The 22,439-nt window shown below is 39.9% G+C and overlaps 2 protein-coding genes across 2 annotated transcripts in view; one reads left to right on the forward strand and one right to left on the reverse strand.

The window, feature by feature from the left end:
* Positions 1-19,791, reverse strand: part of gltpa (glycolipid transfer protein a) — a 33,085-nt gene extending 13,294 nt beyond the window's left edge. Inside the window, 4 exon segments of the mRNA XM_087999937.1 lie at positions 918-954; positions 957-1,050; positions 3,291-3,349; positions 19,599-19,791. Coding sequence (XP_087856063.1) covers positions 918-954; positions 957-1,050; positions 3,291-3,349; positions 19,599-19,701 — 293 coding nt within the window. The 5' untranslated portion in view covers positions 19,702-19,791.
* Positions 1-22,439, forward strand: part of tchp (trichoplein, keratin filament binding) — a 101,089-nt gene that overhangs the window by 33,038 nt on the left and 45,612 nt on the right. The gene's annotated exons all lie outside the window — the stretch shown is intronic.

Genomic DNA, 22,439 nt, shown 5'->3' on the forward strand with positions numbered 1-22,439 from the left:
TATTTACAAGGATGTTGTTAGAGGATTTGAGCTATAGGGAGACATTGAATAGGCTAGGGCTATTTTTCCTGGAGCACGGAAGCCAAGGGGTGACCTGATAGAGGTTTATAAAATCATGAGGGGCATGGATAGCATAAATAAACAATCTCTTTCCCCTGGCATGGGAGTCTAGAACTAGACGGCATAGGTTTCGAGTGAGAGGGATAAAATATAAAAGAGACCTAAGGGATAACATTTTCACACAGAGGGTGTGTGGAATGGGCTGCCAGAGGGAGTGGTGGAGGCTGGTACAATTGCAACTTTTAGAAGGCATTTGGATGGGTATATGAATAGGAAGGGTTTTGGAGGGATATACTCCACTTGCCAGATCTTTGTCCACCTCAACCTACCAAATCCCTTGTTTCCTCATGTCTTCTGCACAACTTACCTTCTGACTCATCTTTGTGGCATCAGCAAATTTACCATCACATCTTGAGTCCTTTCATTATTCAGCATCACTCAAAACATCGTGTCATTAAGAAAAAATACACATAGATGCCTACCGTATTTTGTTAGATGGCAATTTTCTAACCATACTAATATGTTTCCCCCCATACCATGAACCTTTTCTGCAAAAGATTTTATGCAGCACCTCATCAAATGCCACTGGAAATCTAAATACAGTATATCAACTGGTTCCTTGCACAAGATATTTCTTCAAAAGAAAGAAACCTAACTCCAATAAACTGGTTGAAGATCAGGCAAGAACTCCACTCCCAGGCTTGCTTCAAAAAGTCCATGAATTTCTAAAATATAGAATGTGACGCACTCCACAACTGAACAGCTTTACAGCTCAAGCTGACATACATAGAACAGCCACTTGGAGGACAGCAGCAAAATTGCAGAGATAACACTAAGAAAGAAACTAAACTACTTACCTTTTTAACCACATCAGCGCCAATGTAGCTCCAACATTGGCCACTCAGTGCCATATTGTTCCTTCTCTCCTTCCAGAATTAGTTGCAATGTTTTGAATTTTGTGGGATTTGTTTCATACACATTCTTGATTTTCTGTTCAAAAAGACAAATGTTGCCACATACAATTATTCTTATAGGGGAAACAAAATTCAATCCTTTAGTTAGCCATAATTTCCTTTGGAATGAAACGTTTTAGTTAAAAATTACTTCTTTAATCACTGGAGCTTTTCTGCATAGATCACTACTAAATGCAAAATAGATTGAAACAGGAGGCTGTGAAAAGGGGTGCCATTTGAACCATAAATAACACCGACAAGCAATTTAGGATAGTCAGTCTGGTTTGTGGTGTGGCAGATGTGTATCATACTGGAAACTACCTATATATTAACATTCAGATCCCCGTTCTTTGTAGACAGAAAGAACATGTACACATAATATATCTGTTTCAACCGAATAGTGACAGCCATTCTTTGGTTTACTTCTCAGGGCAATACCTTGACTGATCATCATAAACTTATCTGGGTTAAAATTGAAAATCTATCTGGTGGTTAACTGGCAGTCATCATCTAATTGGTGTATTCTCCATGGCAATGTCTCTATCGGAGTCCATTGCTAACCAAATCAGCGCATACATACAAAAATGCTACTTTGATTTTCCTTGCAAGTTGTCTTGAATGCAAAGCAAATAATATAAACAAAATCATTTTTTTCCCCAGCAATACTAGAGATCTGGACTACTGAACAACAACATAAATGTATGTTTTTTACTGTTAAGAAAAGTTATAAATGCAATCAACATTTAGCAAACAAGCAAAGAAACACTATTCCTTTGCATTTCAGATTTAACTAGCTAAAATTTCTTCTGTTCCTTCATAATCCAAACCTCCTACCAATGATTCAGAACATTATGGATTCAGGCTCTGCATTATGGACTCAGGCTCTGCACCATAGTCTATGCTAACATTTCAGTCTAATTCTTGGGGAGTCATGCATTATTGAAACAGATATCTTCCAGGCTAGGTATTAAACCAAGGCCATGTGTGCACATAAATAACAAACGGGACAACCATATAACCCTCAAGCCTGCTCTGCCTTTCAGAATGCGCATGGCTAATCCATGGTTTCCAGTTTAGTTTCCTCACACTCTCTCAATTCACAAGATACCAAAGATGTGTAATGGTGCTGTCTTGCAATTAACAATAAGCAACTAATAGGTTTTGCCAATTTTCAACTTCAAAAATCTACATCAGGCAGACTATCAGCTTCCAGTGGTAACCAGTTTAAACATTTGTCACTTCAGGACAGTGGTGTTCATGAAACATTCCCAATAAATATTGGCTCTTTTTTCTCTTTCTCCCCTTTTAACAATCTCAACAACCTGGATGGCTTCACCCTTCACTTACAATATCACAGTGTTCCTCCAGTGCTGTACAGCGTACCAACTCAGATAATGCATAGAAGTAAGTCGTAGAACTGGACTCAAATGCAGACTCTTTTAGTTTAGAAATATGTGTGCTATAACTCAATTAAGTGGTACCTCCTACTGGGACTTTATTTTTTAAAAAATGGAATAAAGCATTTTACACAATGACTTAATTCAAATTATAACTAATTTTCAACATTTCTATTTAACTTATTTGGTAGAATTATTTGATCAAGTAAATGCGATCTTGAGAATTAAGCAAAAATTTATTTAAAAAAAAAGAGATAATCTGAATCAATGACAATACAATAACTGGATGAAAGGAGAAGACAATATGTTGCTTGGTACACAGTTTATTGTAGCCAAACAATTTACAGAATGTTCTGGTATATTCCTCTGCAACCTCATGCTATAAAAAAAATCATGCTATAGAAAACAGCTATATCCATTCAGTAGAAAGTTCACGTTATCCAAACAGAATCCATAATTCAATGTTATAGCCAATTCGCATTGACGAAACACGCATTATGCCAGAACGATCTGGATAGTACATTTTACCGGTGAACTGCAGTCAGTCTTATTGTTAAATCTCCCTTATCAGAATACTATAGTCTTTCCTGAAGGTGTGCGCTCTTAATGAGATATGCGTCTGTGAGAATGGGCAGCCTGCCATCGCCTCAATAGCAGGGTGTCTGTCACACATGAATGTGAGCAAGCTATCACTGGGGAGATCATACAAGGGAACTGGCAGCAATGGTTCTTAGTCAACAATCAGGAATAGGAACCATCATGGGTAATGAGGTGTTGAGATTAATTGTACATCCTATTTATACTGCAATATTCTCAATTAAGCCAGCTATAAAAATGAGCAATCGACATATCACTACTTACAACAGTCCAGACTACTTACAGTGATGTTACCAGTCACATCTGCTTTGATTGGTGAAAACACTGTTGACCCAAGGCAATCTACAAATAAATAAATGCATTTTTAGGGAAGTGCACTTTGATTGAACGTTATGCAGTTTAGTAGCTGTCTGTGAATACAGGGAACTAATGCAAAAAGTTTGTCCATTTGAAACAACTGAAGCTTTTGATGGAGATATTCCTCAACAGCTTAAAAAATTTGAGCTACACTTAAAATACTAGAATTTATAATATGTGCATTAACATTTTAAGACTTAAATAGACACAATCTGAATGTAGTAAAAAAGTATCGCGCTGAAGCCATTTTGACCATACTGCTGCACTCCATTAGACAACTCAGCTTTGACAGAATTCTGCAGTATTTGCAATAGTAATCACCTGTGTCAGTGTTTACTCTCCACTTGGAGGGATGATACTCATACCCACATGAGACTCTTTGCTAAGAGTGCACAATGAGTGTTATAATGAGTGGGCTTTGGGGAGAGAATGAACACAGATCATTTGCACCATGCTCTAGTAAGGCACTATTGTAGATGTTTACATGTACTAGTTTAGATTGTCAAGATATATACTTACCCAATGAGAGGATACAAAATGAATAATATTCAACAATATCAAGATCATCTCTGTATTGAATAACTGTAATCATGGCTAATGCATATGGCCACTAGATCCTCACCACATTTTCTAAAATACTGAAGTACAGGTGGAGATATTCTGTTTTAAATTTAAAGTAAACATTATTTTGCTCTACTTGATTTCCCTCATCCCCTGAGAATGGAAGGGATAGCATTCAACAGATGCTACTAGTCCCCAGCGTACCACCCAATCACAACATACAGGGCCACTGGTTTACAGTAACCAAATAAGTCAAATTCCTTTTCTTCTTCAGGACTCTATGGTTGAGATTATACTCTATATTCCGGTACATAGCTCTTTCATAAAAGTTGAAAGGCAGTTAACTTCATCAAATCAGAAAATGATCAAAAACATTGCAAGTGTTTTGTCAGCACCACTACTCTACTTAGAAATAACCCAGAACAGGAAAGTCAATCATGGGAGTTTGTAGATTTGAATGCCCAGTGATGAAGAACAATATGTTTTTTTTTGATGGATAGTGCACTTATCAACAATGATCAGTGCATTTTCTAAGTGAGCTATCAAGATTAAAATTTATGAGAGTCAGGTTAATGATGTAGGGATCTAAACTGTTTTACTTTCAGGAGAAAATCCACCAAATAAAAAAGGAAATTAATGCATATTGCAGTCATTTTTAAGTCAACATATGGTCTTATGGTTTGTTACTAATTGCATTAGAAATAAAGAAAAATATGTAAAAATGGAATAAAAACTCAGTCAGTGAATGGAAAGCATCAATAATTGAAGCTAATAGTTCTTCAGGCCCAAGTTGGCAGGGTTGAGTTTCCAGAACTGAATAATTCATTTTCTGGAGATCGTACAAAAATTGTAATGAAGTCTTTTATGTTCACAAGCTTACAACAACAATTATAAGTAGAGCTCTGCATGGAAAACTACCCTTGGGACATGAAGATGCTAATCTAATATTGAAATCGGACAAGTTAGAATGTATAGTGTGGAGCAGCCCAGTTCAAAGAACCTTGCAGCCCCTGGAACGTGCTGGACTAGCTGATCATTGTTATGTATGTGTTAATTTTTCCCCAACTTCATCAACACAAACAAAATCATACCTTATCTCAAGGAGCAATGGTGTTACCAAGATTTAAAACATCCACATGGGGTGATGTCCCCTCCTTTCCAATGAATGCTTTAAAATCATACTTGAGCCAGTCTCTCCTCCATCTCATCCTCACTAACCTCTTCGACCTTTAATAACTTTTGACACTATCACCTTCTAAACTTTGTCCTCTACGGTTGATCACAGTGGAACCAGTAAGACCATTAGACATAGGAGCAGAAGTTAGGCTATTCAGCCCATCAAGCCTGCTCCACCATTCAATCATGGCTGATAATCATGGGTACACTCAAATGCAAATTTGTCCTCTCTTATTTATCCACTAAGAAATCTTATAGTAAGAATATCTTACTGCAAAACTGCTATCCTTCCTACCTGCCATGTGAGTTCACCTCTATTATCCTGACAGCGGTCTACATTCCACCACATGAAAAAGTAAATGTACTTCACAAAATATACAACACCGGTCACAGTCTTGAGACACAATACTCAGAGGCTTTGTTCATTGTAGCTGGTGACTTCAACCAGACCAACATCAAGAACATGCTATCAAAATGCCATCAACATATCTCCTGTCCCATCACAGGTCCAAACATCTTTGATCATGGCAATACAACCAAAGATGCCTATTGCTCCATTCCCCCTTCCGCATTTTGGAAAATCCAATCACAACACTGTGCTCCTCCTCCCAGCTTTCAAGCAAAAATTGAAGCATGATGACTCAATACAGAAAGTAGAGTGATATTGGTCTGAGGAAGGGCTTCTATAGGACTGCTGAGAGTCAGTGGTCTGGTCCATATTCAAGAACTCAGTGGCCAAGCTAAATGAGCATACCAACAGTGTCACAGACTTCATCAGCGTGCAGAAGACTGCGTGCCAAAGAAGTTAATCGAATGTTCCTCAACCAGAAGCCACGGATGAACTGGGAGATTCAGTACCTACTGAAGGTCTGAGGCATACAAGTCCGGCAACACTGACCTATACAGGATGTCTAGTTTTAATCTTCGTAAGGCCAGAGACACAGAGGCAAAACAAAACTAAGCTTGTGATCCAGACCAACCACACAGGACACCCATCATTTGTGACAAGGCTTACATGACATAATGAGCTACAAAGCAAAATCGAATAGAATCATGGGCAGCTGTACATCCCTACACGACAAGCTCAATGCATTCTCAACTCGCTTTGAGCAGATGGTCAATGAAATAATGTCACCTATCCCAACTGCCTCAGATGCACTTATACCCACAGTCAGCACTGCAGATGTTCAATCAGCCTTCTTGAGAGTGAACCCATGGAAAGCAACAGGCCTGGATGGAGTCCTTGACCATGCACTCAGATCCTGTGTGGACCAGCTGGCGGGTGTATTTGCAGACATCTTTAACATCTCCTTGCTACAATCGAAAATTCCCACCTACTCTATCATCCAGTGCCAAAGAAAAATAATGCAGCGTGCCTAAATGACTACCACCTGGTGGCTCTGACCTCCATGATCACAAAGTAGTAAGAGAGGTTAGCCATGGCTCACACCAACTCTGGCCTACCAAATTCCTGGTCAGTGCAACAGGTCCACAGAAGACACCATCTCCCGATCGCTACAATCACCGTGGGACATCTGGATAACGAGGACACTAATGTCAGGTTCCTAGTTATTGACCACTGATCTGCCTTCAAACCATAATTTCAAACAAACCTAATCTCTAAACTCTGAGACCTAGGCCTCTTTGTAATCTTAGATAACCTTCTTAACTGCCACTAAACCACCACTCAGTGTCATCTGCAAACTAACTAACCGTGCTTCCTAAATTCTTATCCAAATCGTTTATATGTCAAACAACAGTAGATATAGCACTGACCCCTGCTGAATGCCACTGATCAAAGTCTCTTCTTAAAAAAAAGTTAAAAAAAAAGCTAGCTAGTGGTATCATCATCTTTAAATACAGTGGAGAAATACAAATAGTTCAGAACTATAAATTTGTAAAATTTTAAAAACCAACATCTTATCTGGGCTTTGATTCAACTAACTATTGATAGATTTGAACTTGGGCTTGGCCTTTTGTGTTGGTTTCAAGTTTTGAAAGGTTCAGTACATTCTATTCAATTGTGAATTTTTACACTGGCCTATAAAATATCTCAGCTTCCTAAAACATTACACTAATATCTTCCACACCACTTCCCCCAAAGTCTTGTTAAAACTCAATATAACTGTGCATATTCCTGGGTTCCCAATGAGTACAGATTCTCATATGAAGATACAGATATGCCTAAATAGATGGCACCACCAGTGGACTGTTGCCAGGTGCATCATTGGCAAAAATCTTTGTTGGATTCCATGAGAAACATGTCTTCAATAGATTGACACCTAACCTCCTATTTCCAATACATACACGACACATTTGTTTGTAGCTGCATGGACGAATTTCCTTACACATGTTAACGGATCCTCTACTGACTCGATCCTATGCAGACAGAGAAAGACATACACACATTTTTCTGTTTCAATCATTCGCTAGTTCTTTGACTTTGGTCAAGGCATTGCCTTGAGAAATCAACCCTGCTTTGCTTTACATATATACGAAGTTGGCAGTTAACTATCAAGCATCATATAACTGGTGCAATATCTACTTGCTTACCAGTTAGCGCACTTCTCTAATACAGCATAATTGTTGGTTGCCCTTTACATTACCTTTTACAAATTATTCTGAGTGGAACACAAAAAGCTTCAGCAAAATGAGTATTCTATACTGTTACATAACAGATTCAGGAAAAGAGAAATGAAGAAAGAAAAATATTTGATTTATTAGTGCCACTGAAGATCTTGCATGCTGAGCAAAAAAAAAATGGGAGAGATAGACTAGCACGTTCAGGAGAGGAGGCCTTGGCGAGGGCCTAAGTGCCTCATTCTATTGTTCTATAAGCAGTCTGGTATAGATTTCAAAGCTGATTGAAGCACCGATAGATGCCTAGAAACTATAGTTCATTAATGAAAATCAACTCTACCTTTTGAGGGCCCTCAAGAGTTAGAATCTGGACCTTATTTTCACAGCACTATCCTAGGCTGTAGCATTCCATTACTACCTAAAATCTTAGTGCAGACTATGAAAATTGAACTTGTAACTTCTGCAATTGGTGCAACTTAATTATTACTATGGTTACTATTCAAACAATTGTACTTTTGTTTTGAAAGTTAACACACCACACGTTTCACTTTGGCCAATCATTTCTAAATATCCTTCCATTATAGTGGGGAGAACATAGTTTTGCATCAGCTGATGTTGAAACCCATGAAAAAAAATCCCATTCCTTTCTCTCCAACCAGTAACAGCCTGGTTACGGAAAGCTATAATAAAATTCCCGAAGATTCAAGTTTAAAAATGAAAAGAACAAAAAAAAGAGCAGTTAATAATGCGGTCTTTATTTAAACAACAAAAGGCTGATTCTCCTTTTAAAGTACATTGTTGCTGCTGACCAATAAAATACAACAGTGCATTGTGTGAATAGAGGTCTCGTGTTACTAGAAAGTCAAGAGAGTGTAATCCCAGCCCGAGTGAGATGGAAAGGTCTGTCTGGTTATTCTTTATAGATTCACAGGTCTCAGTACTGGAAGATTCTGCAAGTGATAATTAATTGATTGAGATGGAAAGCTTTATATCATATGCTGGAAGTATATCAATAGTTGTCAACAAATATCATGTAATAAATAACCAGAAACATCTTGTGCTAAAACATACATTGACTCAACATTGTGATTTGGGGTTTTTAAAAGTGTTCAGCAACCAAACAGTTCAGTTCATCACCGTATAATTCATACATTTGCATCTAAATCTTTTTTTAACTCCTGGTATGCTATTCAAACAAGTTGGGAAGAAGCAACAAACTGTACTACTATACATCCATTTCTCACACTTTTGTTTATACATTTTGTACGCAAGAGTGAAGAGAGGTACAGCTAACTAACCAAAAATAATTAACACGTTCGGCTGGAAGTACCTTACCTATCAATTGTTCCTCATATTAAAAAGTATCATGTTTTGCAACCTGTTAATTTTTTGTTTGTTTCTCTCCCCCTCTGATAGACATGACTTACATTGCTGTATCACTTCACAGGTCCTCTCTGGTATCTTTGCAGTTGCAAGCTCAGTCATCTGGCCAATAAGCTACAACAGGCCAAGTCCAACTTTGGTCTTACCTAATGGCTGTTAACATGCATTCTCCACGAAAGTTGCTGTGTGGGTGGGCTCTTTCCAGGTGCTACCGCCCAGTCAAAAACTTATGACGGCATAGAGTCACAGTCATAGAACATGAAAATTGTCCACGCTGACCAGGTTTCCCAAACCAAACTAGTCCCATTTGCCTGCATTTGGCCCATATCCCTCTGAACCTTTCCTATTTGTTTACCTATGCAAGTGTCTTTTAAATTCTGTAACTGTACCTGTATCTACCAATTCTTGTGGCAGTTCATTTCACGTACGAACCATTGTGTGAAGAAGTTGCCCATCAGGTCCCTTTTAAATCTTTCCCCTCTCACCCCTTAGTTTTGAACTCCCCCATATCTTAGGAAAAAAAAATTTTGCTATTCACCTTATCTTTGTCCCTCATGATTTTACAAACCTCAATAAGGTCACCCCTCAAACTTCTACGCTCCAGTGAAAAAGAATCCCAACCTCTCCTCATAACTCAAACCCTCTTTCCTGGCAACATTTTGGTAAATCTTTTTGGAACCCTCTCCAATGTAATAATATCTTTCCTATAGCCGAGTCAATTGCAGGAATTCCGCACTGTAACGTTCTATATGATATAGGCCAGTGATCAAATCTGGAAGCTCAGCTTACATTGAGTTACAGGGGAAACAACAGGCAGCTTCAGAGCATTAGAACAATTAAACAATAAAAGACTTGAGTGAGGGACAACTGTGCAGGGTAATTCAGTAAGTTAAACATCCCTTTAAGTTTTCTATCCTACACTAATCCACTAAATGCACATCCTACAACTAGCATTTTGCCAATGGAAAGACTTTATTTCTGGCTTTTAAACAAGCTCTGAATGTTACTGTCATATTACCAGAAATACATCACTGATTTCCATGGTAATAAATGACAAATCAATAAACTGATATTGTAGCATCTGTTAATTGATTCAATATGCCATCAGGTCCAATTTTCCAAAGTCAATTAAAGTTTTCCAGTGTCTCCAGAGACAACAAGAAAAAAAAAGTACATCTACTGAATTAGACAATCCTCAGGAAGGATCATCTCCAGGCACTGGGTCAATGTGCTCAGCACTCCAAACAGATTCAGGACTCTTGTGCTTAGAAATAAACTTTGAAATTTCAGGTTGTGATTTTTAATCATTATTGACTAGCTCCCCTCCTTAATTGTGAAGCAAGTGTGAAACATGAACTGTGCAAAGGATAGATTGCTGCTTACTATTAAGCCACACAAAGTTAGCCATTAAGTGGGAACCAGATAGTACATAAAATCCAAGAAATATGAAAGTAGAAATTAGGAAGTGGGGGTGGCTAGGCAAAACCCAGAATACATTAAGTGAACTTATCCACATCGCTGGGAGAAAGTAAGGACTGCAGATGCTGGAGAGTCAAGAGTCGAAAAGTGTGGCACTGGAAAGGCACAGGTGGTCAGGCAGCATTCGAGGAGCAGTAGAGTCAACGTTTTGGGCATAAGCACTTCATTAGGAATGTGGGGTGGAAGGGGCTGACAGATAAATACGGGGACGGGGTGGGGCTGGAGAGGGCTGAAGGTAGCTGCGAAGGCGATAGGTAGATGCAGGTTGGGAGTAATTGTGATAGGTCGGTGGGGAGGATGGAGCGGATAGGTGGGAAGGAAGATGGACTGGTAGGACAGGTCAAGGCGGCAATGCCGAGTTGGATCAGGAACAATGAAGGGAGGAACAGAGATTTGGATACTGGCGAAGTCTATGCTGTGTGGTCGAAGGGACCCAAGGTGGAAGATGAAGACTGTTGTTGGGTGGCTTGAATTTGGCATTGGAGGAGACCCAGGACTTGCATATCTTTGGAGAAATGGGAGGAAGAGTTGAAAATGGCGGAAGTGTAGGAAGATAATGCACTTTAGACAAAAGAAAACTATTCTGATGCAGAGTCACCAGACTCAAAATATGAACGCTGCCTTCTCACAGATACTGTCAGACCTGCTGAGATTCTTGAGCAAGTTCTGTTTTTAATTCGGATCTCCAGCATCGGCCATTTTGTTTTATTTAAAAAGAAATGTACCTTTTGCCACTGATGAAGTAAACATGAAGAACCAAAATGTACAAAAGAGGTCATCAATGGGATTCAAAAAGAGTGAATGGGAAAGAAAGATCCAACATTCCAAAGCACAAAACCACCAAAGTCAGTGCACAAAAAAAAAACACAGATTAGCCCCACCTGGATACAACCGCAAGTGACAGCAACCAGATAAAAGTGTTTTTGTGGCCTGAATTCTGGAACAAGTATTGACAAATTTAACCGAAATAAACTGGACTCTATAGTCAATAGCATTTTAGTGCATGCTGACTCATTTACCCACAATAGCTACAGGCATACATAAGAAATTTAGATTTTCAAACAAATGTCATTCTGCCAAAACCCAAATCCCAACTTGTATAAATATCAAAAATTCAAGGCTACAAAATGGCATTGGTAGAAAAGAACCCAGGTTTAATGCTGACAGCAAGGGACCAATGTAAGTGCAAGGCTCACTCTCCACATTTTCATTTTTAAAAAAGATTAACTTTTTTTTGCAGCCTTACACCTTCCACTCATTGTACCTCCCTGTTTGGCAAACTAAACTGTAAAGCAGATGACTAAGGATTAGGAAGTCAAATGAACAGCTACACCAGAAGCATGAATGCTATACCATGGTTCATCAATTCCTTTCCAAACTAGGTAGTCAGTGGATTATTTCAGAATCGAGAGTGTGGTGCTGGAAAAGCACAGCTGGTCAGGCAGCAACCGAGGAGCAGGAGAATCAACGTTTCAGGCAAAAGCCCTCCATCAGGATTGAGGGATTATTTCAGAAAGCCACTGTCTCATTTATCGATGTCTGCAAGCTGCAAAGACACATCAGTGGGAAGTGGGAAGTGAAGAAAGGACCTCTTGATGTTGGATTGAGGGAAGTTGGTGTCAGCATAGAACCGCATTCAGGAGCTAACCATGATACTATAACAGAAAACATTTCATATGTATCAGGAAGAAAATTTCCGTACCAGTGCTTCACAAAGTATCTCTGCTGTTGATTCAGTTGTCATTAACCCAGAAGAAAATAATTTGAGCTGCTTTTTTTTGAATTCACCAAATAGCAGAAGAATTCACTGCACTCAATTTAATTAGAATTCGAGCATTATAATTGATTAGTGGAGCAAAATGTCACTTCAGCAGTTGGTTTAGGCAGGATAGACCCAGGTTGCAGATAAGAAAATTGTTAGTTTCATGGTTCGTATTAGTATTTGAGGGGAAACCTTTAGTTTTTTTGAAGAGTAAATTCGTATGGGTTGTCATTGAAATGTTGGATTTTAAAAATTGTCCCACCATAATGTAGTTAACTCAAAGAGTCTGGCCTGTGCTAATGGAAGGTCAAATCCATAAAACAGCTTCCATTTACTTGGACAACTGCAGACAGTGAAGTCAGAAGTGAATTGCCCTGACTTTATTAGAATTTTAAATTATTCATATAAATGGTCTCATCGTACCACCTGTCCTCTGTTCCAGGGCGACTTTTCTACTCTATTTCTGGCTAGCTCCTATCCACCAGCTTGGAATAAGCCCAATGGAGCTGATTGCTGTTGCTCATTTCCAACCCTAAAATCAAATTATCTGTGTATAATTTGAAAAAAAGTGATTTGCATGGCAATGAAGAGAGAGAGTAAGACTGAATGAGCTGTTCAGTTCATCTAAGAGCCAATAGTTGTATTTTCCTCCACAGCTGGTGCCTGTGTACACAATATTCGGCATTTTGTCAAAGTTGTTCAAGGAATGCACTCCCTCCTTATATCAAATCCACAGCTGTGAAAGAATGGGTTGCAGCAATTTCACTGACCACTAGAGCACCTGTTGTTGGTTACCGGTCCTACAGAGCTTTCTGCTTCAGAAACAAATGCTGTAAGTCATCGGTTAACCTAGACATCAAAAAGGATACTCCTAAAGTAGTGCATGCATTTGTTGTTGACGACCTAAGGGATAAAAACATTGTATTGTAGATTCTGACAGTCTAACCAGTTTCCAACATATAATAGTTCTCACACAAAACACAATGATTTCTTAATGTCCAAATAATTGTACAACATGGAAGGTGTAAAGTGAAACAGATGCAAACTGTGTGGCATAGCCCTTGAGAAAAATTAAAACCCATTCTGTATAACTGTGAAAACATCAATCTTTGTCTTGATGTCATTTGAGATGCTCTTACAAAATGTCTGTGATTACTGGTATCATCTTTGTTGTATGTGTGAAGTAAAATATAGGAGTCATTATTTTTTTTAAAATTCATTCATGGGACGTGAACGTCACTGGCTGGTCAGCAGCTATTGCCTGTCCCGAGGTGCCCTTGAGAAGGTAGTGGCAAGTTACCATCTTAAATCGCTGCATTCCATGTGCTGTAGACTGAACGACAATGTTCTTAAAGAGGGAATTCCAGGATTTGGACCAAATGACAGTGAGGGAACATTCATACTTTTCCAGTTGAGTGGCATGTGTAACTTACAGGTGGTTGCATCTCGATGGAAATGGCCATGGGTTTGGAAAGTGCTGTCTATGGATTTTTGGTGAATGGCTGCAGTGTCTCTTGTAGATCATACACACTACTTTTGCTGAGCATGTGGATGTTTGTGAATGTGGTGCCAATCAAGCAGGCTGCTTTGACCTCGACAGTGTCAAGCTTCTTGAATGTTGTTGGAACTACACACATCCAGGCAAGCAGGGAATATTCTATCGCACTCCTAACTTATCATAGAGTCATAGAGACGTACAGCACAGAAACAGAACCTTCAGTCCAACTCGTCCATGCTTATCAGATATCCCAACCCAATTTAGACCCACCTGCCAGCACCTGGCCCATATCCCTCCAAACTCTTCCTATTCATATACCCTTCCAGATGTCCTTTAAATGTTGCAATTGTACCAGCCTCCACCACTCCTTCTGGCAGGCCATTCCACACACGCACCGTCCTCTGCGAAAACGTTGTCCCTTAGGTCTCTTTTATATCTTTCCCCTCTCACCCTAAACCTATGCCCTCTAGTTCTGGACTCCCTCATCCTAGGGAAAAGACTTTGCCTGTTATCCTATCCATGCCCCTCATGATTTTATAAACCTCTATAAGGTCACCCCTCAGCCTCAGACACTCGAGGGAAAACAGCCCCAGTCTTTTCAACCTCTCCCTGTAGCTCAAATCCTCCAACCCTGGCAACACCCTTGTAAATCTTTTCTGAACCCTTTCAAGTTTCACAACATCTTTCCATTAGGAAGGAGACCAGAATTGCACGCAATATTCCAACAGTGGCCTAAACCAATATCTTGTACAGTCCAACTCCTGTACTCAATACTCTGACCAATAAAGGAAAGCATACCAAACGCCTTCTTCACTATCCTATCTACCTGTGACTCTATTTTCAAGGAGCCATGAATCTGCACTCCAAGGTCTCTTTGTTCAGCAACAATCCCTAGGACCTTACGATTAAAGTGCATAAGTCCTGCTTAGATTTGCTTTCCCAAAATGCGGCACCTCACATTTATCTAAATTAAACTCTATCTGCACCTTCTCGGCCCATTGGCCCATCTGAACAAGATCCCGTTGTAATCTGAGATAACGTTCTTTGCTGTCCACTACTCCTCCAATTTTGGTGTCAACTGCAAATTTACTAACTATACCTCTTAGGCTCACATCCAAATCATTTATATAAAATGATGAAAAGTAGTGGACCCAGCATCGATCCTTGCAGATGCTGAACGGGCTTTAGGCAGTCAGGAGGTGAGTTACTCACGGTAGTCACTCACTTCACCTTTGGAATTCAGCTCTTTTGTCCACATTTGAATTAAAGCTGTAATAAGGTCGGGAGCTGAGTGACCCTGGTAGAATCCAAACTGAGCAGATTATTGCTGGGCAGGTAATACTTGATAACACTACTGATTACACCTTCCATCACTTTACTGATGATTAAGAGTAGGCTGATGGGCCAGTAGTTGGCTGGGTTGGAGTTGTCCTGCTTTTTGTATACAGAATACATCTGAGCAAACTTTTCCACATTGTTGGGTAGATGCCAATGATGTAACTGTACTAGAGGAACTTGGCTAGGGGAGCAGCAACAAGTCTTCAGTACTATTGCTGAATCAGGCTCACAGCCTTTGCACTACCCAGTGCCTCCAACTATTTCTTGAAATGATATGGAATGAATCAGATTGGTTAGATATTGGTATCTATGATGCTGTAAACAACTTGAAGAAGTCAAGCTGAATCACTTACTCAGCACTTTTGGCTGAAGTTTGCTGCGAATAATACAGCCTTATCTTTTGCACTGATGTTTTGGGCTCTTCCATCAGAGAGGATGGGAACATTTGTAGAGGCTCCTCCTCCAGTCAGTTGTTTAATTGTCCACCACAATTGACAACTGAATGTAACAAAGGTGCAGAGCTTAGATCTAATCCATTACTTACATGATAAGAATTTTTCTAAATTATAGATGACATTATTATTTTGATAGTTTCAAAAAGTCAAAGCAATAAAGGATGGAGGTTGAAAATAATATCTAACCCATCTCTGATGCTACTCATATCACTTAGCTCATTCATGGTTAGGTTTTGGTTGTGACCTGTGAAACTACATGTATTAGTCTCATATCCCAAATGAGGTAACAGTAATTGAGGGAGGAGGGCACAGCGAACTTGTTTCTAAAGGTAAAGCAATGGGGGTGTGGAAACAGTTCGGACAAACCTTTACTTACCTACCAGTAAATAAGTTGCAAAATGTATCTATGCAATTACTTTCTAATTATACACTTACTTCTATTGTCAAATTTGTCATGTAGTTTAAATGCATAAAAGGGAAGTGATAACTTGAGGAAAAAAATGGCACAAATACCAAAACATTGCACAATGTTCAGAAGCACTAGCGACCTTTGTCTCAACGTTGCTATCAGTTTGCACATCTAAACTTCATTTTGAAATTGGGTGCTGGTCAAAATTCCAGAAGAGCTCATTCTCAACTTGCAAAGATCCTATCATTTCACATCCTGCAGCCACATTTTTACAGCTTACAAATGCTGGCTATCCTGTAGCATTTCCACCATGTAGCATTTGTGAGACAATACTGAGCACTGATATGCTAGTCACTAACAAGTGCATTCCATTACAATTCTGTTCTCAAAAATATGGATGTGCACACACTTCCCAGCAAGGGTGGCAACTTTTATTCCTCGCTTGAAATACCTCTCATAACAGGTCCAATGTCAACATTAACAAATTGAAACTTAACCAAAAATAAATTCTTAATATGCCGTCAAGATTTTTAAAATTCACCCCTCACTCTTGTTGACTGGATTGTACACCCAACACTGAACAATTGGGAAATCTGCAATGTCACAGTGCTGCAATTTACCTTGAATAATTAATAAAAGATAATGGATGAGCTAGTGCTGTCAAGCAGTCATTCAAATCAAACAATTTTGGTGGCAGCAAAAGCCAAGAAAGTTGAGCTTGAGTGGTTAACAAATCAGCTCTGCTATGGATGGAGTTACTGTCTGAAACTCACTGCCTTTTTAAAAATATTTGTTATATCAGGTAACTATATTAAATAGTGAATCTCATCCCCCCATCCACCAATTTTCTCTTAGCAAATCATTAAATTTTTCTTAGGCACATTTCCACAGATGTGTCAGTCTCAAAACTTGATCCCCTTTGGGCAGACTTTACTCGTGGGTTTTGGAAGCACACCTGCAGATTATTTAACATGAAAGGCTTTTTAGCCAAACTTCTCCCCTCCAGACACGAACATTTTTGTCAGGAAAAGTTAGTGATCTCTTTTGCTTGCCCACAAGAACTCAAACTCTTGGCGATTTTCCCTTCTCAGATCGATGGCAGTGTTTCAATGCAGCACACAATAGCATACCAGACAATTGCCTTCATGAGCTTATCTTTTGCTGCCATGAAATAAATTCTACAGGTTAGAAACAAAGCCTGGGTTCTTGTGATAGTGTCTCCCCACCCCCATCCCTCACAGCACATTGTATTTATCAAGTGAAGCATCAGAAATCTTTTTTTGCTAAAGAATGCACCTAAATAGAAACTCTCAGCAGACTGATCACTGTGATGGAAAAAACGAGAGACTGAGCACAACAGGGTACAACATGCAGAATGCTATTTATTTGAAATCATGTGACAAATTATTTTGTGATAAATTTTAAAAAGTCAGGCAGACAACATATTGCCTGATTAGAATTATAATATTTAATAACAAACAGTTAATGTTCCAGGGTAAAACCAGAGTCATATTTAATACAGTGATCCCAATATCTGCATCCGTTGCTTCTCTCTGTCAAACACAATGGGATAGCTGCTGGGGAGTTTGCCTCTTACCTTTTCGGATGTGACCAGAATACCTTTCTGCCATTCAGCCCATCAAGTCCAAGCCCAGTGTTCTTTCTCGATGGTATCAATGAGCTAATCTTAAGCCCTACCTTTACTGCCTGGTGATAGCATCTATTTTTGCTCATTTATCACCCCTCCCTAACATATGAATTGGCTTATAATCTCCCAGGAGCTCAACTTACCATTTTGCTTCAATCTTCTATCCTAATATCTATAAGTTCTTGCAGCACTGTGAGCCTTTTCTGACCAAATACTCCATTCTTTATTCAGGCCTCTTTTGATCTTTGCTGTTTTAACCAGAGATTGTGCCTTCAGTCAACATGACCCTCTAGTCTGCAATTCTCTCAAACTCTTGTGTTTCAAAACTTAATGTCCTCCTTGAAACCAGTCTCTGACCAAGCTTTTGGTCACTCTTCTCCCCACCCTACCATCTTCATAGAATCATAGAATTCTTACAGCAAATAAGCAGACCATTTGGCGCATTGAGTCAACACCAATCTGCCAAAAAGGTCACATCCAATCACGCTCCATCCCTATAGCCTTGCATTTACAATGTCCAAAACACGTAACCTGCACACCTTTGGATTGCAGGAGGAAACCAGAGCACCCAGAGGAAACCCATGCAGGCATGGGAGAATGTGCAAATGCCACAGAGTCAACAGTGAGTGGAATTGAACCAGGTCCCTAGCGCTGTGAGGTAGCGATGCTAGCCACTATGCTGCTTCCTGACATTTTGTTCAAAGGATGCATACATTATGAAAAACAATCAGCTATTTGTTTTTAGTTTAGGCCTAGTTATCACATAATCACCCCTGCACTTCTAATGTATTTTGAAACCATGATAAAACAACTACATAAACGCAAGTTGTCAGCTTAGTTCCAGTTGCATCTGCTGTGTCACAGAAAACAAAAACAGCATCCGCTAGATCTGCCAACAATTTCTGATTTTCTTTCAGATTTTTCAGTATCCGCAATTCTTGGCTTTATATCTGTATGTCATTTGGAAATGACAATTCTAAATTCTAAATGACATATTTAGCCAAAATGAGCAACGCATAAGATATTCAACCAACTTGTTAAGTTATAAAAGGCTCCCCAATTGAACTGTTGCTCAATCTCCAAGCAGCACATTCCAAAGTGCAGATCAGGACCCCAAGTGGGATAGCAAGCTCCAGAACAGGAGATATTTGTATCCTTCTTTACAAAGAGCAAAATCTTGCAAGTTCAACCCTAACTGTCCTGAAAGTCACTCAACAGGTGAATGCACAGGCTAACTTTGATACAGTGCAAAATGGGCCTCCCTCTTTCTTCTCCTCCTTCCCTCCCAACAAGTACAAACAAAACTTATTCTTCCCTCACCAATGCTCCTTTGAAGGCGTTCAGAATCTTATTTGGATTACAACACTGGTTATAACCAGTCACCTTCCAGCATTGTACCTCACCCAAGAGGTATGCAGACCAGATATCTGAGAGGTAATAGAATCACAGCAAATTCGCAACCGAATAATTTTTTTTATTGGACGGATTGTGGTGGGCAGGGAGTGAAGGAGAAGAGGAATGGGGTAAACTGCCCTGGGATAGGGGGAGGTATCCTGGAATGGAGGGATTATGGTGGTGTTGATAAGGGGAGTCGGGTCTGGATATATTCCAGGATTTGTTTGGGGGCAGGGAATGGGGAACGAGGGGTAGAGGATTTGGGAGGAGGCAGTAAAATCGACGTTTCGGGCAAAATCCCTTCATCAGGAATAAAGGCAGAGAGCCTGAAGCGTGGAGAGATAATCCTGAGGAAAGGCGAGTGACAACCGGAAGAAAACCCTGACACCCACCGGGAAAATAAAACAGAATTTCGATCTCATCTGGGAGATCTACCAGTCCTTCAGCTCAACACTTTAAAGGGTTTTGCGTTTTGCTTTCTGCCCCCCCCCGCGCGAGGCTCAGTGAGCTGAGCCCAGCAGGTTCACCTCGGATTCCCCACCCCACTCACCGAAAAAGGGCGGCAGGTAAGAGACGCTGTCCAGGAAAGCCCGGGTGTCGATCTGCTTGTCCGCCGGCAGCTGCTTGAACTGATGCTCGGCTAACATCGCCATGGCCGACCGACGCAAAACCTCCCGAGGAGGAGACAAACTAGTACCGCTCTCGGAACGAAACAGCACAACCCTCTCGGACTGTGGGCAACCCGGACCCTAACAACGTAACACCCACCCGCGTCATAGCAACTGGCCGGGGGACAGGTCGACCAATCAGGTACAGCTCAACGACATACATCATCCAATCACCGTGTAGGAAAGACAGACCAATCACTAGTAGCTACGGTGTTATTAACCAATCAAACAGGAGGGCCTGGTCATACAACTAACAAATACAATCCAGGGCCTCTGACCTTTGGACCAATGGCATCAACTAGCCCAGACGACCTCTATTGATAAAGTGTACGTGGACCTACTTTAAGATAATTTGTTTTATACAGTATTTAAATTGATTAATATTTACAGGACAATAAATATTAATATTATACTTCTGGGAAATGTCCTCAGAAGAACAGAACAGTTACTGTGTAAGAAACTGTTCAGGCCATTATGACTGTGTTGGCCTCACAAAGCAATAATTCACCTACTACCAATCCCTCACCTTCTGAAACCTATAGACTCATAAGCATTTTCAGCACAGATCAATGCTATTTGACCAACTGTATCTGCAACAGTCAATAACTGGATTAGTGGTACTGGAAAAGCACAGCAGTTAAGGCAGCATCCGAGGAGCAGTAAAATCGACATTTCAGGCAAAAGCCCTTCATCAGGAATACATTCAGGAATTCCTGATGAAGGGCTTTTGCCCGAAACGTCGATTTTACTGCTCCTCGGATGCTGCCTGAACTGCTGTGCTTTTCCAGCACCACAAATCCAGAATCTGGTTTCTAGCATCTGTAGTCATTGTTTTTACCAAACAGTCAATAATTGTCTGACTAAGTTTATCCCATTTTCCAGCTTCTAATCTACTGACAAATGGGGAGGCAATGGGCTAGTGGCTTTATTGCTGGACTGTTAATCCTGACATCCAGTTATTGTTTTGGGGTCTTTAGTTTGAATCTCCCCATGGCAGCTGGTAGAATTGGGCTTCTAATAATGATCACAAGATCATTGTCAGGAAAATCCATCTAGTTCTTTAGCAAAGGAAACAGCTATCCTTACCTGGCCTACATGTGGCTCCAGGCCCACAGTAATGTGGATAGCTCTTAGCTGCTCTTTGGGCAGTTAAAAATGGGTAATGAATGCTGGCCTGGCCAGCGATGCCCTCATCCTATGAATGAGTTTAAAAAAGAAGCTTTGGAAATGCAAGTGAATAGCTAAATACTACTTAAATCTTCCAAGATTTTCTGACTATCCCACACATTCAGGCATTGAGTTCCTGACCTTCACCACACTCAAAGTGAAAAAGAAATCCTCAACCTCTCTCCTAGCCTTCAAGTTTTTATCCTATCAAGAAGTGCAGAGGAGTTCTCCCCAACATCCTGGACATTAACCGTGATGAGACATCACCAAAATAGCTTATCTAGTTATTATAAAAGCAGGTTAGTGAATATGATAGCCATCTGAAATAAAAACAGTAAATATTCTGCAGCATCTCTGGATGGATTAGATCTGTGCTGTTTCTTCAGGGTCTGTTTATGATCTGATTGCTAATTTTGGGACAAAATAGAAATTGCAGGAAAAGTTCAGCAGGTTTGGCAGTATCTGTGGGAGAAATCAGAATTAATGCTTCAGATTGAGTGACCCCCTCCTCCGAACTGCTAATTTTGGAAGCTTGCTGTGTGTTTTACATTATGACAACAACAACAACTTATATTTATGTAGTGTCTTTAACGTAATACAAAGTACTTACATTAAGAATCATTTTGCATCTCTCTTTTCAGATAATGATCCAATTCCCATTTGAATAACTTGATCCCTGCCTCCAATGCATTGCCAGGCACTAGTGCTTTCCAGACCCTGGGCATTCACTGTACATCTCTATGACTCTATGACTCTAAGTGTGGCAAGATAGACAGTAATGACTGAGAGGAACTTTCTCCCAGTTGTTCAAAATGGGTCAAAATTTGGTCTGTTTAGTCACACGAAGAAGCGCAGGAGAAACCCATGACTTCATCATCCTCAAATTGAGGGACAGCCGATAGAGGTGAATCGCTACACGAAAACAATTTTCCTCTCATTATCAATACTTCTGTTGCCAATTACTGTAAATCTGTGCCCTCTTGTTGTCAACCCTTCTATCAATGGCAAGTTTTTTGTTAATATCTACTCTGTCCATTCTCCTCTTCATTTTGAATAGCTCTACCAAATCTCTTCTTAACTTGGTATGCTAATTGCAGTGTTTACACTAACAGGTCTTCTCTGCCCTGTCAAGCGAGTGCAAGAGATCCCATGACACCCGTTCAAGACTTTGGGGGCATTCTCCCCAGTGTCCTGGACATTATCCCTGAAGAAATTCATTACAAACAGATTTTCTGGTAATTATAAAAGCAAGTAAATGCAGATGATGTCAACCTACAAGAAAAACAAAAAATGTTGGAAATGTTCAGCACATTTAGCAACATTTGTGGAGGGATAAGGTCAGTCCCTTTCCTCAAGGTCTGATTATTTTCTGATTGATATTTGTGGGAGCTTGCTGTCTGAAATTTAGCTGCTGCATTTCTTGCATTACGACAATGACAACAATAATGTATATGTATGTAGTGTCTTTAATGTGATGCAAGGTGCTTGCAAGGTTCAATTCAGGGCTATTGTTAAACAAATTTTTAAATTAAGATATTACAGCAGATCACTAAACG

The sequence above is a fragment of the Chiloscyllium plagiosum genome, unplaced genomic scaffold (assembly GCF_037043375.1).
Source record: "Chiloscyllium plagiosum isolate Xiang-an unplaced genomic scaffold, Cpla_swu_hap1 HiC_scaffold_24, whole genome shotgun sequence".
Classification (NCBI taxonomy): Eukaryota; Metazoa; Chordata; class Chondrichthyes; order Orectolobiformes; family Hemiscylliidae; genus Chiloscyllium; species Chiloscyllium plagiosum.